Source organism: Cynoglossus semilaevis, chromosome 14 (assembly GCF_000523025.1).
Source record: "Cynoglossus semilaevis isolate Cse_v1.0 chromosome 14, Cse_v1.0, whole genome shotgun sequence".
Classification (NCBI taxonomy): domain Eukaryota; kingdom Metazoa; phylum Chordata; class Actinopteri; order Pleuronectiformes; family Cynoglossidae; genus Cynoglossus; species Cynoglossus semilaevis.
The window spans coordinates 2,559,991-2,572,640 of NC_024320.1; the positions used below are offsets into that span (position 1 = coordinate 2,559,991).

The following is a 12,650-nucleotide window of genomic DNA, read 5'->3' on the forward strand; positions in this document are numbered from 1 at the left end:
GTTGTCCCTGTTGTGTCCTGGTACTGGTTTGCAGTCACTCTGCAAGTAAAGAACTGGTTGGAATCCTAGTTTCAATAAATTCTTCAGCTTCGTTAGCTACATGCTCTCGTCCACATCCTCTGCTCGATCTAAAATGTCTCTCACCAGGTACCGACAAAGTTTATTGTCCTCCATCGTCTCTCTCCAGTTCACTCTGCTTGGATCAGACTAGACTAGCATTAGGCCCCTTAACTTTGATGGGTGAGTTTGACAGATAAAATGAATTAATGATGCACTGGACACAGGACCATGAAACAATTAAATAAACAGTGACATTTTTCTATGTTCTTTACTTAAGATAAATTGGTATTCCAATTAAAAATTACAAGCAATTATTTAATTATATATTGACATACAATAAATATGATATTTTATGTATTTAATGATGAAACTTTCAGTCCTCTATATAAAAATGCCTGAATTTGAAAATATTATGACACGTGGTGATGAGTTTTTATTCTCATTAATAATGACTCATGCATGCATCCTTCCCCATCAGTCGTCTTCATGGTTGACAGTATTCAGTCTCACCTGGATTTTACACTCAGCCTCCACCAGCTGCAGTTTGGTCTGAGCCAGTTCCAGCTCCATCTCCCTGAGCTGGTTCTTCAGACTTTCCTTCTCCTCGTCTGTCTCCTCCGACCCTCCGGCTGTAGCTGTGGTCACCGTGACCCGCACACGACCCTCTTTGTTGAAAAGACCGCTACACTTTTCACAGTTTTCCACTTTGGACTGTAGGAAATGAGAAGGAGAAAAGAAGAAATAGTAAAGATGGAGTTCAGGGGAAAAAGACTTTTCTTAACTTTAACAAGTGACGCTCTGCTGCTGGAGCTTTGGGAGATTAGAAAAGGAACAAGAAGGAATGAGAGCAGAGGCAGGAAGAAAGATCAAGTCCAGATAAAGATATAGCCTGTTATCTCATGACGGAGGGAAAATGTTAACTCCGGGCTAATTTTGAAGGAAACAACCTAAATTAGGAATGAAGTCAAATAAATGATTCCAGTAGAGCAGAAAGTGGAGCAAAGTTAATCAATGAGGAGGAGCTTCTCCAAAGATCTGTGTCCCAGTTATAGTGGACACTTCTGCCTGGACCCAGGATATATTTCCACTGAGGCACTAAATTGAACTCTGGACGATGGAACGAGAATAGAATGAAGCAAACAGAGACTTTTCTTTCTGGCCATGTTTCCTCTAAACAGGACTAAACTCCATGTACCATCTCTGAAAATGTTTGTCTCTTCAAGAACCAGCAGAGCAACCAATAATGAGATTATAAAATTATTAGCAAATGTATCAATAAAGACTGGTGAAGGCTGGATCCGATACTCAGGATTGGTCCGATATTGGTTAAAAATATTAGGATCAATCTTTGCCAAAAACAACTATAGCGTGTCCGATTTGATACCTGAGCACAAATGCTCGACTTAACTTTGAGCGACGTGCTGTTTACAGGGACACTGTCACTTCAGCAACAGCAGACTGCGGCATGATGAAGAAAATATTGATATTGGTATCGACAGAAGTTGCAGTATGGTATCGGACATGTCATAGTTGTATCAAGCTATCACTAATAAAAACACACCGTATAATGCAGTAGTACTACAACTAGAGCTGTAATAAATAATAATGCTAATAATGTTAGCATATGAACACCCCATTTGTCTAGGGCGCCACCTGCTGAAGGCAGCAATAAAACAGTTACAGTTGGTAGGGGTGATATGGGGGGGCACGATCACACCTAGACAGAATAATACCCAGAGCCAACTCTGTGCACACATGTGGACAAACAATCAGTGCAGGTTAGAACACATGACTGTATACATGCTATTTAACAACTGTGGCTAACCTAAGAAAACACTCCAGGAAGTGGCATGGTACGTGTCCCATTGTTTGAGAACCAACACTCTAAACTGGCCCACTATTGTGTTCAATCCGGCCCACTTGATGAATTTCGAAAATTAAAAAAATACACAAATACTTAAAAGTTCAGGATAATTTTTGCAAAATTATATTTAATTAAGTATGAACAAAAAAAAATAAAGATTTGATATACTTATACGTTTTTGCATTAAAACAAAGTGCAAAGTTAATTAGGTTATGATTGCACTGGTCTGGCCCACTTTATATCTAATTAGAGTGGTATGCAGCCCATTAACCAAAATAAGTTTGAGATTCCTGGTTTAGAACTCTGTTACGTGTTTTTAAACCCAATCCAGCCCATGACTGGAATCCAAAACAAACTTCAAATAACAAAGCTAGATTTTTTTTTTTATTATTTCAATTTATCTGAGTGTCTGGCGCCCAAGGTGTGTGTCTAGAAAAGTATGTGTCCCTCTGACAAATATAGTTGGTGACCAGACTTGATTGATGTAGCTCTGACCACAGCACAGTAGAGGCAGAAACAAATGTGTTCCCAGGTTTTTTTAGTCAACATTCCTAACCCTTTAACACCAAAGTAAATGGGTCTGTGGCTGGGTTTGAAAGAACATACAGTTAAAAAAACAGTCTTGACTGTTTGCTTCAAAGAAAGGGTTGACAGCATGGTGCTGGTGAGTTTACAATTTTAACAATAAATGTTTCATTAGAATGTGGCGTTGTCTTTTGGAGTTAGGTGTCAGCTGTGTTTACAGGTAAATAAAAAACTATTTACACATTATGCTTCTACAGCTGTCAAACGGAGAAGCTGTGAGCACTAATGCAGCAGCAGAGAGCCGGAGCTCAGAGTGTCTGTCACCACACTAAATACCAGAGGATTTGTTATCGGAGCATTTGCACACTGCACATCACTGTTGTCCTGCAGAGAGATGAATTACCTTTGTTGCACCATTATTGGTAACAAAAAAGCTCTCTCTCTCTCACACACACAAAGACCCTGCTGCATCCTTGTAAAGGACTTGTCCTTGGCATGATGAATGTTTTATGAGCCTTTCTGAGTCTTTGCGCAGTCCCGATACTACTTTCTGCCAATGTAGCTTTTATTCCTGCTACAGTCAACACAAAGAGTCCACGAGCCAAGAGTGCAAAATACTCTGCTTACATTTGCAACTTCAACAAAGAAAAAAAAAACAAAACAAAAAACGGTGATTTTATCTGTCACATTACAACTTCTGATATCTGCATCTGCTCATTCAAGGCTCTGCAGAGACGTCACAGTGCAGTGTGTAGTGTGTGTTTTCAAAACTTGTCCGTATTAAACTACTGCTGAGAGAAAAACGAATGAAAGAGGATCAACGTGTCTCCACATCTGTGAGGGTCAAGGGTTGCTGTATCCTCTCTGTGATACCGTCCTGACATATTATACTAATGTGGGACCAGCACCTACATTCTGGAAGGACTAGTACTGCACATTCACTCCTCAACCAAAGTGCACAATCTAATCCATGTGGGTTTGGATCTCTAGTCAACCAACTTGGATGCAATAGCAACAAAATCTACTAATGCCCCTTTTAATGCCCCCTATTTTCACCAATCCCATGAAGTCTCTCACATGCTTATGTCCCACTCAACGTCATCTCATCAGTGCAGCTCTACTCCAGGCAGATTACTGATGCCTTCTCTCTGAGTTCTTTTTCAAACTCAATCTACGCCATGCTATTCATGTTGCTTTCATGATGTTTATTTTGAAAATCTATTGTGAGCTAAAGTGGACAGTTTGGAGGCCCAGATTTGTCACACGACCCTCCAGTTGATGATCACTGTCTTATATCGTCTTCTTCTTAAAAGGAAAAACTTCTTTTCACTATTCCACCGTGTTACCCAGATCATTTTGTGAAAATATTTCTTGTAGCAATTTTGTTAAAATTGTGTTCCAGTTATTTTATTCTTGCAGCCACAACAGAAAACAAAGAAAGTAAAGGAAGAGATAAAGAACACGACAGACGTCACTCACCCTGATTTTTTCAAGCTCTCCTCTGTTGGCTGTCTGTTGTTTCTCCAGCCTCTCACTCAGCTGGGAGCAGATCTATAGGAAGAAATCAAGAAATGAGTTTGACTTCATCCAACCGATAGTTGACTCGAACCCTCAGTGTGAAGTCTGTTGTTTCTTCAATGCAGTCAAAAACACGGTACGAATCGACACTTTCAGATTTTTATATTGGATTCTTCTTTGTGATTCCAGCTAAATCAGTCTCAGTGGAGAAAACTCTGACGACGCTGAAGTCTAAATGTCCATCAGTCGTGTCATCATGTCATATCATCTTATTACAGCAGTGGACTGATGGGTACATTAGTGCAGAGGTTCCCAACACCTGGTCCGGGGACCAGTGCCGGTCCATAGATCATTTGGTGCAGGGCCACAGTGAAAAAATGTACTTCAGTTTTACTAATTTACTTCATTCAAAAAGAACCCAGTTATATCCCTTTACTTTTTTCATTAAAGATAATCTGTCAATGTTTCAAAACAGCAGGTCATTCAGACTCTTTATTTTGAAAATTTAATGATCCTTCAACAATGATTGGGTATAAATGGTCCGCAGTAACTGGTTGATACAGGTCGACTGGTCCTTGGTACAAAAAAGTTGGGGGCGACTACATTAGTGTACACATGCATGTAACAGACATGCATCAAACAACAAAGCCATCACTTGTCATCAATGAAAAAAGATAAAGTTCTCCAGTAGTATTTCACTAGGGGAATATTTAAAGATACACCCACGTAGAATCCACCCACGTAGAATCCACCCACGTATCGTGACCAGACTGTGGTTGGAGATCGCTCAATGAGCGTGGTTAATGGAATCCCCCGATGGCATAATCTAAAGAGCACCCCCCCTAGGCAGCCTGTGTGAAAACTGGCTGCCATGACTCTCTAGTACATGGGAAGGAACAGTGATTGTGTTCTGCTCTTTGCTGTCACAAAATACCATTGGAGCTAGAAAATACTTATCTTATCACAATGCCATATACTTCACAATACACCAAGACACATTCCTTCAGATGAAATATTTGAAGCATGATTCACACTAGACGGATGAAAAGGAAGACATTTCTCACATGTTTTAATATAACCACTGGTGTCAAAGATTATTATTATCTATATTCTTCTTATTTAAGGAGAAGGTGAAGCCTCCTCGATCAGGTGTGCGTGTTAAATCTGTTTTATATACTGAGTGAACAGTTGAGTTAAGTCTCACCTCCTTTTTTTTTTTTTTCAAACCGTGTTTTGACTTTTATTTCAACTTTATGTCTGTACAGTGCCAGGGTTTTTTTCCCCTTCCTTATCTGTAGGCTGAAGTCTCTGTCACTGATAATAAACTGGTCTTGGTTATGAATGTTCCAGCTGGAGAGTCAGAATTCACTATTTTTGTTTTTGTCTTTCTTCTCATTCCAACGTCTTCATCCCAAATAATCGAAGCCTTTCATGTTAAACAATTCCACTGAATAATTCAACCAGTGCGGCTCCGGCTCTAACGCCGGCGGCCGCTTCTGTTTCCACTGTGAATGCAAACATGCACTGCATCTTGCAGCTGGACGCCCGTCGGAGGGAAACGGTGTTAATGATGACTGAGAGGAGATCTTAATTATTTAAGAGATTGTGCATAGAAAGGCACACTGTACATGAAAGATGGCCGTGCCCTCAGAGAAGGTTTGTGACGACTGCAGTACTCAGCTTCCTCCTGCAGAGCTCTGCTCGTTACCACTGTCATCACAACTCAAAACAATAATCATTTCATTATATCTGTTAATTATGGATTGTTTTTAACAATGAATAGTTTTGGCCTTGGGATTTGTTTTGGAACTTGGAGTTGAAGGAATGCTGTGATGTAATTATTTCTTGCAAGAACAAAGCAGTGTCTGTGAGCGCCACGTTTTATTCAGGGAACGGAACGTCTCCAATTTTTGTCATTTGATGATAGATTGTCATCTATCATCTACTCGTACATGAATTCTCACTTCCTCCAGGAAAAAAGTTCTTCTTTTAAAATGCAATAATACACTACAACAATATACAGTATAACTAAATTAAAGGTCTCTAGCTGGCTGCACAAAATCATGACGGGTGAAAACACTTTCCTTTGTATTTGAGTTTTAATGGCGTACATCGGAATGATGTAACAAGACTTCCTTAATAAATGCATAGTAGACTATGACATGACCACGAAACACCGTAGGTCGAGGACATCGTAAACCGAGGACCCCTTCTACGTCTCTTCTTCTGGTCCACCTTCCTGTCAGTTCCATCTCCAACATCCTTTTTTTGTCCACTATCATTCCTATCTATTCACTATGTCCCCTCAGCACATGTCCAAACCATAGTACCCTTATTTTCTAACTTTATCTCCACACCTTAGCTGTCCTGTCCCTCTGGCCTGCTCTGTGCTACAACTGTCCACGGCCTGGTCACTGTCCAGCCTCTTTATCTCCGTCACCTCTGGTTCTGACTCCTATCTTCTGCCACTAATTGCTGGCTCCGAAATTTTTTTTTTGCTGCTTTCTAATCTGCAAACTTCAGGCTTCACAGGATGTCAGAGAATGTCTACTAGGGACTTCAGGCAACTGAAGCAAATGGCACGTTCAAATGTAGAATCTGAAGGTCCATGTGTTTAAATATAGAATAATGACTGGGCCTGTGTGTGTGTGTGTGTGTGTGTGTGTGTTACCTGGCAGAGCCGTCTCATCTGTAGAGACTCTGCTCCTTCACTCAACACTGCTTTTTCTGTCCATTTGAGCAAGCAGCCAAATTTGCTCATAAATGGTTTTGAGCTATAATTTAGGAAATGTGCTTTTATGGTCAAAGAGTTGGGGAAGTTATATTTAAGACTTCTCCCAGGTTATATTTGTGATAAGAAACCTAAAAAACAATCCCTTTACTCGTCAGTCCAAAAGGACTTAGAAGTCTCCTGTCTCCTCCTGAACAGACCTCTTTTTTTCTGCCTCGTTTTTCTTCCGTCATCTTCCCCTCTCTCTTCCTGACACGTAACTATTTTTGATGAAAACCCCATTTTCACACTTAGCTCTGTGTGGCGCAGCTCTCAGCTGCATGCCAACAATCTGGAGGCAGTTTTCAGCCCGAACAGATGCACAAACAGAGATCCCTCTAAAACCTGCTCTCTCTTTCTGTGACAGCTCTTGTCAGCAGGTTTCAGATCAAATCCAAATATTTTTAGACTGAAGTAAAGTTCAGGTCTGGTACTAAATTATTTCCTTGTTATTTTTGTCTCTAAGGAGACAAAAAGGAGCACTTTTACATTTGTAGTTTCTCTGTGATGACGGTAATAATCCTGGATAGGTTGATATTTATGGATTGTACAACAGGAGGAGATATGAAAGGATTAAAAATCACAGAGACAGGAACTCAAAATATGCACATGAGCTCAGAAATCAAAGGCTGCGGTTCAACCTGGGGACAGTTTATAAATTTAGATCTTTCTGCAGCACAGGCTCCACCAACCCATGAAAACAGCATGTATGGTATTATTTTAACAGCGTTAAATGAAAACAGCATGTATGGTATTATTTTCTTTAACAGCAATGTTCTGATCAAAGCTGAGATATGAAAGAATTAGATTAGATTGAACTAACTCAATAACCTCTGACAAAGCTCAAAAACAACATATACAACAGAGTCAGAAATGTTTAAGTATCAAGATGTGCCATGAGATAAATGAATTTGGTGAAAAACCTTTAAATTATGACACAATGTTTGGGAAAAGTATACATTACATATTTCAACAATACTGTCTAAAATCTAGTAATGCATGAGTAAGGTATTTGGAAATGCAAAAATATAGTATTTTTGAATTATAACCATATGTTTGAAAAAGCCTGCCATACTTTTAAATATGCACCTGCATCTATTGATCAAACTGTCCAATTCCTTTTTGCTTATTTTGACCTTATACACACAGCAACCCAACTCAGGTCAGCCATCTTAAAATATTATATATAAATAAATAAATCTGTGGCTAAGCTAGCAAGACCAGGACCACTGTCCTTGTATTTCTACATTCTGAACAAAATTTCAACTGCTTTGAAACATGGATCACCAACATGAAACATCAGACATTTTTTCTAGGATTAGATTTGATATTTAACGCTGCAGCCCCTACAATAACTGTCCATCCTAGGCAGGTGGAGCAGATGACCTACCAAAGTCGGTTTCCGACCAACCAAAAAGTTTGTTTCTGACCATCAGTTATACATCATACCATTACTATACTATTTTACATCATAGATCTCACTACACAACTGTGTGGATTTGTATCAAAGCTCAGTGAGCAGATTTGTTTTATTTCCTACAAGAGTTTAAATTCATGGCATTAGATAGTAATAAAGAATTAAACTCTTTAATGCAGCCTCTTAACTCTCTGTGCTGTGACGTCAACTGTGACTCATCCACATCTAATTTGTCTTTCGTACAGACACTGGTTGTCACAGCTTCAGGATTGATTTTTTTTTTTTTTTAAAGAGATTTTATTGAATGCCTTAAAGGCTCCTAATGTCCTCAATTCCAGCTAAATTTTATATCGTTTGAGCTCGGAAAATAAAAAGACCTGAATGTAGTTTAAAAGAGCAAAGTGAAGGTCATCAGAGTGCCTAACAGTCCAGGTATTCTGTGGACGTATTATTTAATTTACACCATGAAATCACATCATCTGGGTAGGAAGTACACACCTGCTTGTACTCTCCAATAATGGAGCCGTTCTTCTTGATCTCCGACTCAGACTTATCCAGCTCACGTCTGCACATTTCCTTCAGCTGTAAATACACACACATACACTGAGTGTTAGGATGTTTGAGGGCAAAGACCAAGGACAGGAGCAGAGCCACATGACACCCCCAGAGAGTGTGTGAGTGTGGTGAAATGTAAAGACGAGGGGAAGGGGGCCGAGGGCAAAGTCACACCCTGTGTACAACCTCCGAGCAGGAACATCATACATCATTGAGAGCTACATCTACATACTTTGGAAGACAGGAGACATTTGGAGGACAGTGAAGACACGGGGGAGCAGGTCTGTCCTCGGACCCTCAGGGGATTCTTCACTCAAGTCAAAGTATTGACATCAAAGGTGAAAGAATGTTCTGTGAAGGTTTTACTGCCGGAACTGTGTGAGTGTGTGTGGTGGTCGAGGAGGAAGGCTTCACCTTCTCCTTCAATAAGACATTTAGACCTTTAGAATATATAGGTAAAATTAACTGAACATACATTTATGACTGCGATTAATGGAGCCAACTCTGCAATCCAATATTTGACAAACTGACAAAAAAAATCAGTATATTGCTGGAACAGAAAGTCAAATAACATCAGGTAGATGTTTGTGTTTGAAGCCTTCACAAACACATGCTAGTCATTGAGATGGTATTTGAAGCTTGAGGTGATTCATGAAACTAAAACCTTCTAGAGCAGTGTATGTAAACTACATATTAAAGCAATGAGGAGTGTATGAAGAGTGGAATTATTGGCTTGATGGTGTGCCTGCCTCTGCCCGTGCGATTGCATTTAGAAAATCAACCAGTCATTTGATTAAAATACTGACAAAGTGTTAAGGTCCATTTCCTGTTTCTGGTTTAGTCATATTCTATACATCAATTCAATGTAAGGTCAGTACTTTGACCTCAGACCAACAGAAAAACCAGGCTCTTTGTTAAAGAAACAACATAATCGATCACCACAAAAGAAACAAAATGTCACGTTCCAGGGGAATATGTTAAACAAACCCACAACAAAGCAGAGCTCGTGGCCATTTCTTCTACATTTTTAAAGCTAGTTTTCCAGACTAACCTTCTGTTGCTGCTATATTTTGATGCCGGTTTAGCAATTTCTGTGCTATTGGTTATTTTAAGCAAGGCATATATCATCGGTATATATAGTATTAGCTATTTTGATCTTGCCTTGGGCACCAACTGTAAATATCAGGCTAGTTTGGCGCTGAAGTTTATGTGCTTCTGAAAATACTTTCTGGTCTACTGAATAACTTCATTTAAATTTTATTTATCTTCTTGAATTAGCGCATGTGTCAAACACAAGGCCTACAGGCTGAATGTGGCCCACCAAGTCATTTTGTGTGGTCGAAAACATTTTTATCAGTATTTTCTTTTTAGCAAATACTAGAGAACTTACTTAGACCAACCCTATTTAAAGTCTAGGTGACCTCACTTGGGTTCGCAATCCCAAGGTTGAAAACCACTGATTCATGCATTCTTCCAGACACAACCGGCCCTTGTAGGGCAACTATTTTGCTAATGTGGACCCCAGCGAAAATGAGTTGGACACCCCTGGATTAAGGTATCAATTTTAAAAGCATCTCATTAATTTGTAAATATGCAAACATCACAATTTCACAACCCAAAGGTGTGGTCCATATTATATACATGGTCTATAATCATGACCCTGGTAGTCAATGTTAGTGTCATATCAATGAGCTGCTACAACTGCTGACACCAGCTCATATCACCTACTATGTATTTTTGTTTATGTATGAGGTGGTTTTTATTCTGAATGTTGACAGAATGTCGAATGTTGTCCCGTCAGCTCTGACCTGTGCGGACTCTTCCTCCAGTCGTCTCTTCTCGTCCTCAGACTCCACCAGTTTCTGTTTGGTCAGCAGTAACTCCTTGTTCAGGGCGTCTGCCTTCTCTTCAGCCTGACACACCATCATACACACACACATACACATACAGTTAGACACCAAAATAAATCTAAGGCAGTGTAAGCTCACAGTTGTGCTTATGTTCCTGTTGCAAAAACAAACTCTTCCTTCCTTGTAATGTGCTACTTCTGTTGCTACAAGAAACCCTCGCCTGGTAGCTCTGTTTACAGCAGCAACCACCAAAAGTCACATTCACAAGAAAAATTGCCGAAGCATTCTTTCTCTTCAGCTTACGTTGTCAAGGTCTTTGCGGAGAGCTATCTTGCTGCTGACTAGTTCATGTGCCAGGTCGTCATTCTCCTGCTCCAGGCGCATGTTGGCCTCCTGCAGTCGCCGGTTCTCCCTCTGGATACGGAACAAGAGAGGAGGAGAAGAGGTGAAACAGAGGAGTAACAGAAAAGAAACGATGAGGAACAACAGCAGAAGGACAGAGGAGTGAACATTTATACAAATGGAGACAGAGGAGAGTGGAGATCGTGAGGACAGAGAAGTGAGGGGATCTACAGTAAAAGAGGAAGAGCATAATCTCTTCCTGCCTGTGATTCACCACAGAAGGACTGAGAGACTGTGGGGCAGAAAGTGCAAAAGAGTCTCTATAATGTTTAACTTTTTGTAACACATTTAACAGCAACAAGCATAAAGTAAGGGAGAAGTAACAATAACAAACTTCAGTGTTCAAAGCAAAAGTAGCTTTAAAAGCAACAGCAAATATACTGTACATTTCTATGCAAAATATTTCAGGACTGTGTTGACATCTATCTTGAACATGTTACTTGTTATTGTCATTAAGAACAAAAAGATAAATATGTGACTCATAATGGCTTGAACATAATGTAGAGTGATGAGAATGCAAAACCAAAAACAAAAAAACAGGGAGGGGAGAAAACGTTATTCTGAGCCATTCAATTTAACTGGATCAGTCACTGTCATGGATGAACTCTGTTGGACTGTATGGCATGTGAAAATAAAGACATTTGTCTTTTAGAAGATGTACTTGAACCTTAACTGCAAATGCACCGTTTCAGTTGAACAGAGTAAAAAGTTCCCACGACTTCTGGAGAAGAACTTTTTGACTTTTAAAAAAGTTTTTCTTGAAGGAATGGTAGAAGGTGGGGGGCTGAAATTTTAAATGGTGGAATTGAGAGACTAATCGTTATTAGATGCATTATATTTTTTATATACTGTATGTGGAGCGTGTACATATATAGATGTTTACATATCTTATGTAGATATATAGAACTGGAGTAGAACTGTATTTCTCAGTTTGTATTTGCATATCTGCTACATTTTCGGTACAAAAAGTACCATTTTGTTTTTGACATGACAACAAATGCCAAAAATGTCAGTACACAAAGAGCATCAGTTCTGCAATCTGTACCTCATATCTTTCAATGGGGGCCTCCTGCTGCTCCTGCTGCTCCCTGATGGTGTGATACTCCTTCTCAAACTTCTTCAGCTTCTTCTGGCTGATCTGCTGGGTAGAAGAAAAGAGACCTGAACGAGGATTCAAGTGTCTGGTGTGTGGCCTGAAAAGCATGGATGAAATTATGACTGACTCATGTTCTGATTTCTGCTTGTAGCTTCTGTTTGTGAAGATGAAGAATGAAAAAGAAAACCACATGTACAATTGCAACTGTGTTGATTTTTTTAGCATTAGAGGAAGAAAAGCTACAAGAAGAGATAGAAATGAAAGGATAAGTTATGTGTTGAGCTCCCTAATGGCACACAACATTTATGTGTGTGATCAGTTTCACTAAGGAAAGACTCTGCAGTTAGGTTAAATCTTCATTTGAGCAGCTTGTATTTTTCATCCCGTTAAATCAGATGAAGCACACTGCAGAGATTCCAGGTGCGCCGCTGCTTCTTTATCAAATCAAGTAAAAAAAAAAAAACCACAGAGCAGCTTTCAGTTACACAGCCACTGTCACATTCACTGCTACAGCTGCACCTCAATAAACACACACACAGAAACACACACACACACACACATATACACAGTGCATTTAGACAGCCTCATCAACG

The 12,650-nt window shown here is 39.6% G+C and overlaps 1 protein-coding gene across 4 annotated transcripts in view; it reads right to left on the reverse strand.

Annotated features, from left to right (window-relative positions):
* rabgap1 (RAB GTPase activating protein 1) overlaps positions 1 to 12,650 on the reverse strand; it is a 61,873-nt gene that overhangs the window by 2,870 nt on the left and 46,353 nt on the right. For 2 of the 4 annotated variants that reach the window (XM_017038696.2, XM_008324406.3), the window contains 6 exons: positions 12,007 to 12,099; positions 10,863 to 10,973; positions 10,518 to 10,622; positions 8,653 to 8,736; positions 3,929 to 4,000; positions 571 to 771 (listed from right to left, as the gene is read on the reverse strand). In XM_017038696.2, coding sequence (XP_016894185.1) covers positions 571 to 771; positions 3,929 to 4,000; positions 8,653 to 8,736; positions 10,518 to 10,622; positions 10,863 to 10,973; positions 12,007 to 12,099 — 666 coding nt within the window. Of the gene's footprint in view, positions 1 to 570; positions 772 to 3,928; positions 4,001 to 8,652; positions 8,737 to 10,517; positions 10,623 to 10,862; positions 10,974 to 12,006; positions 12,103 to 12,650 lie in introns of all 4 variants that reach the window. The other 2 variants (XM_008324407.3, XM_008324405.3) reach the window with 1 other exon arrangement.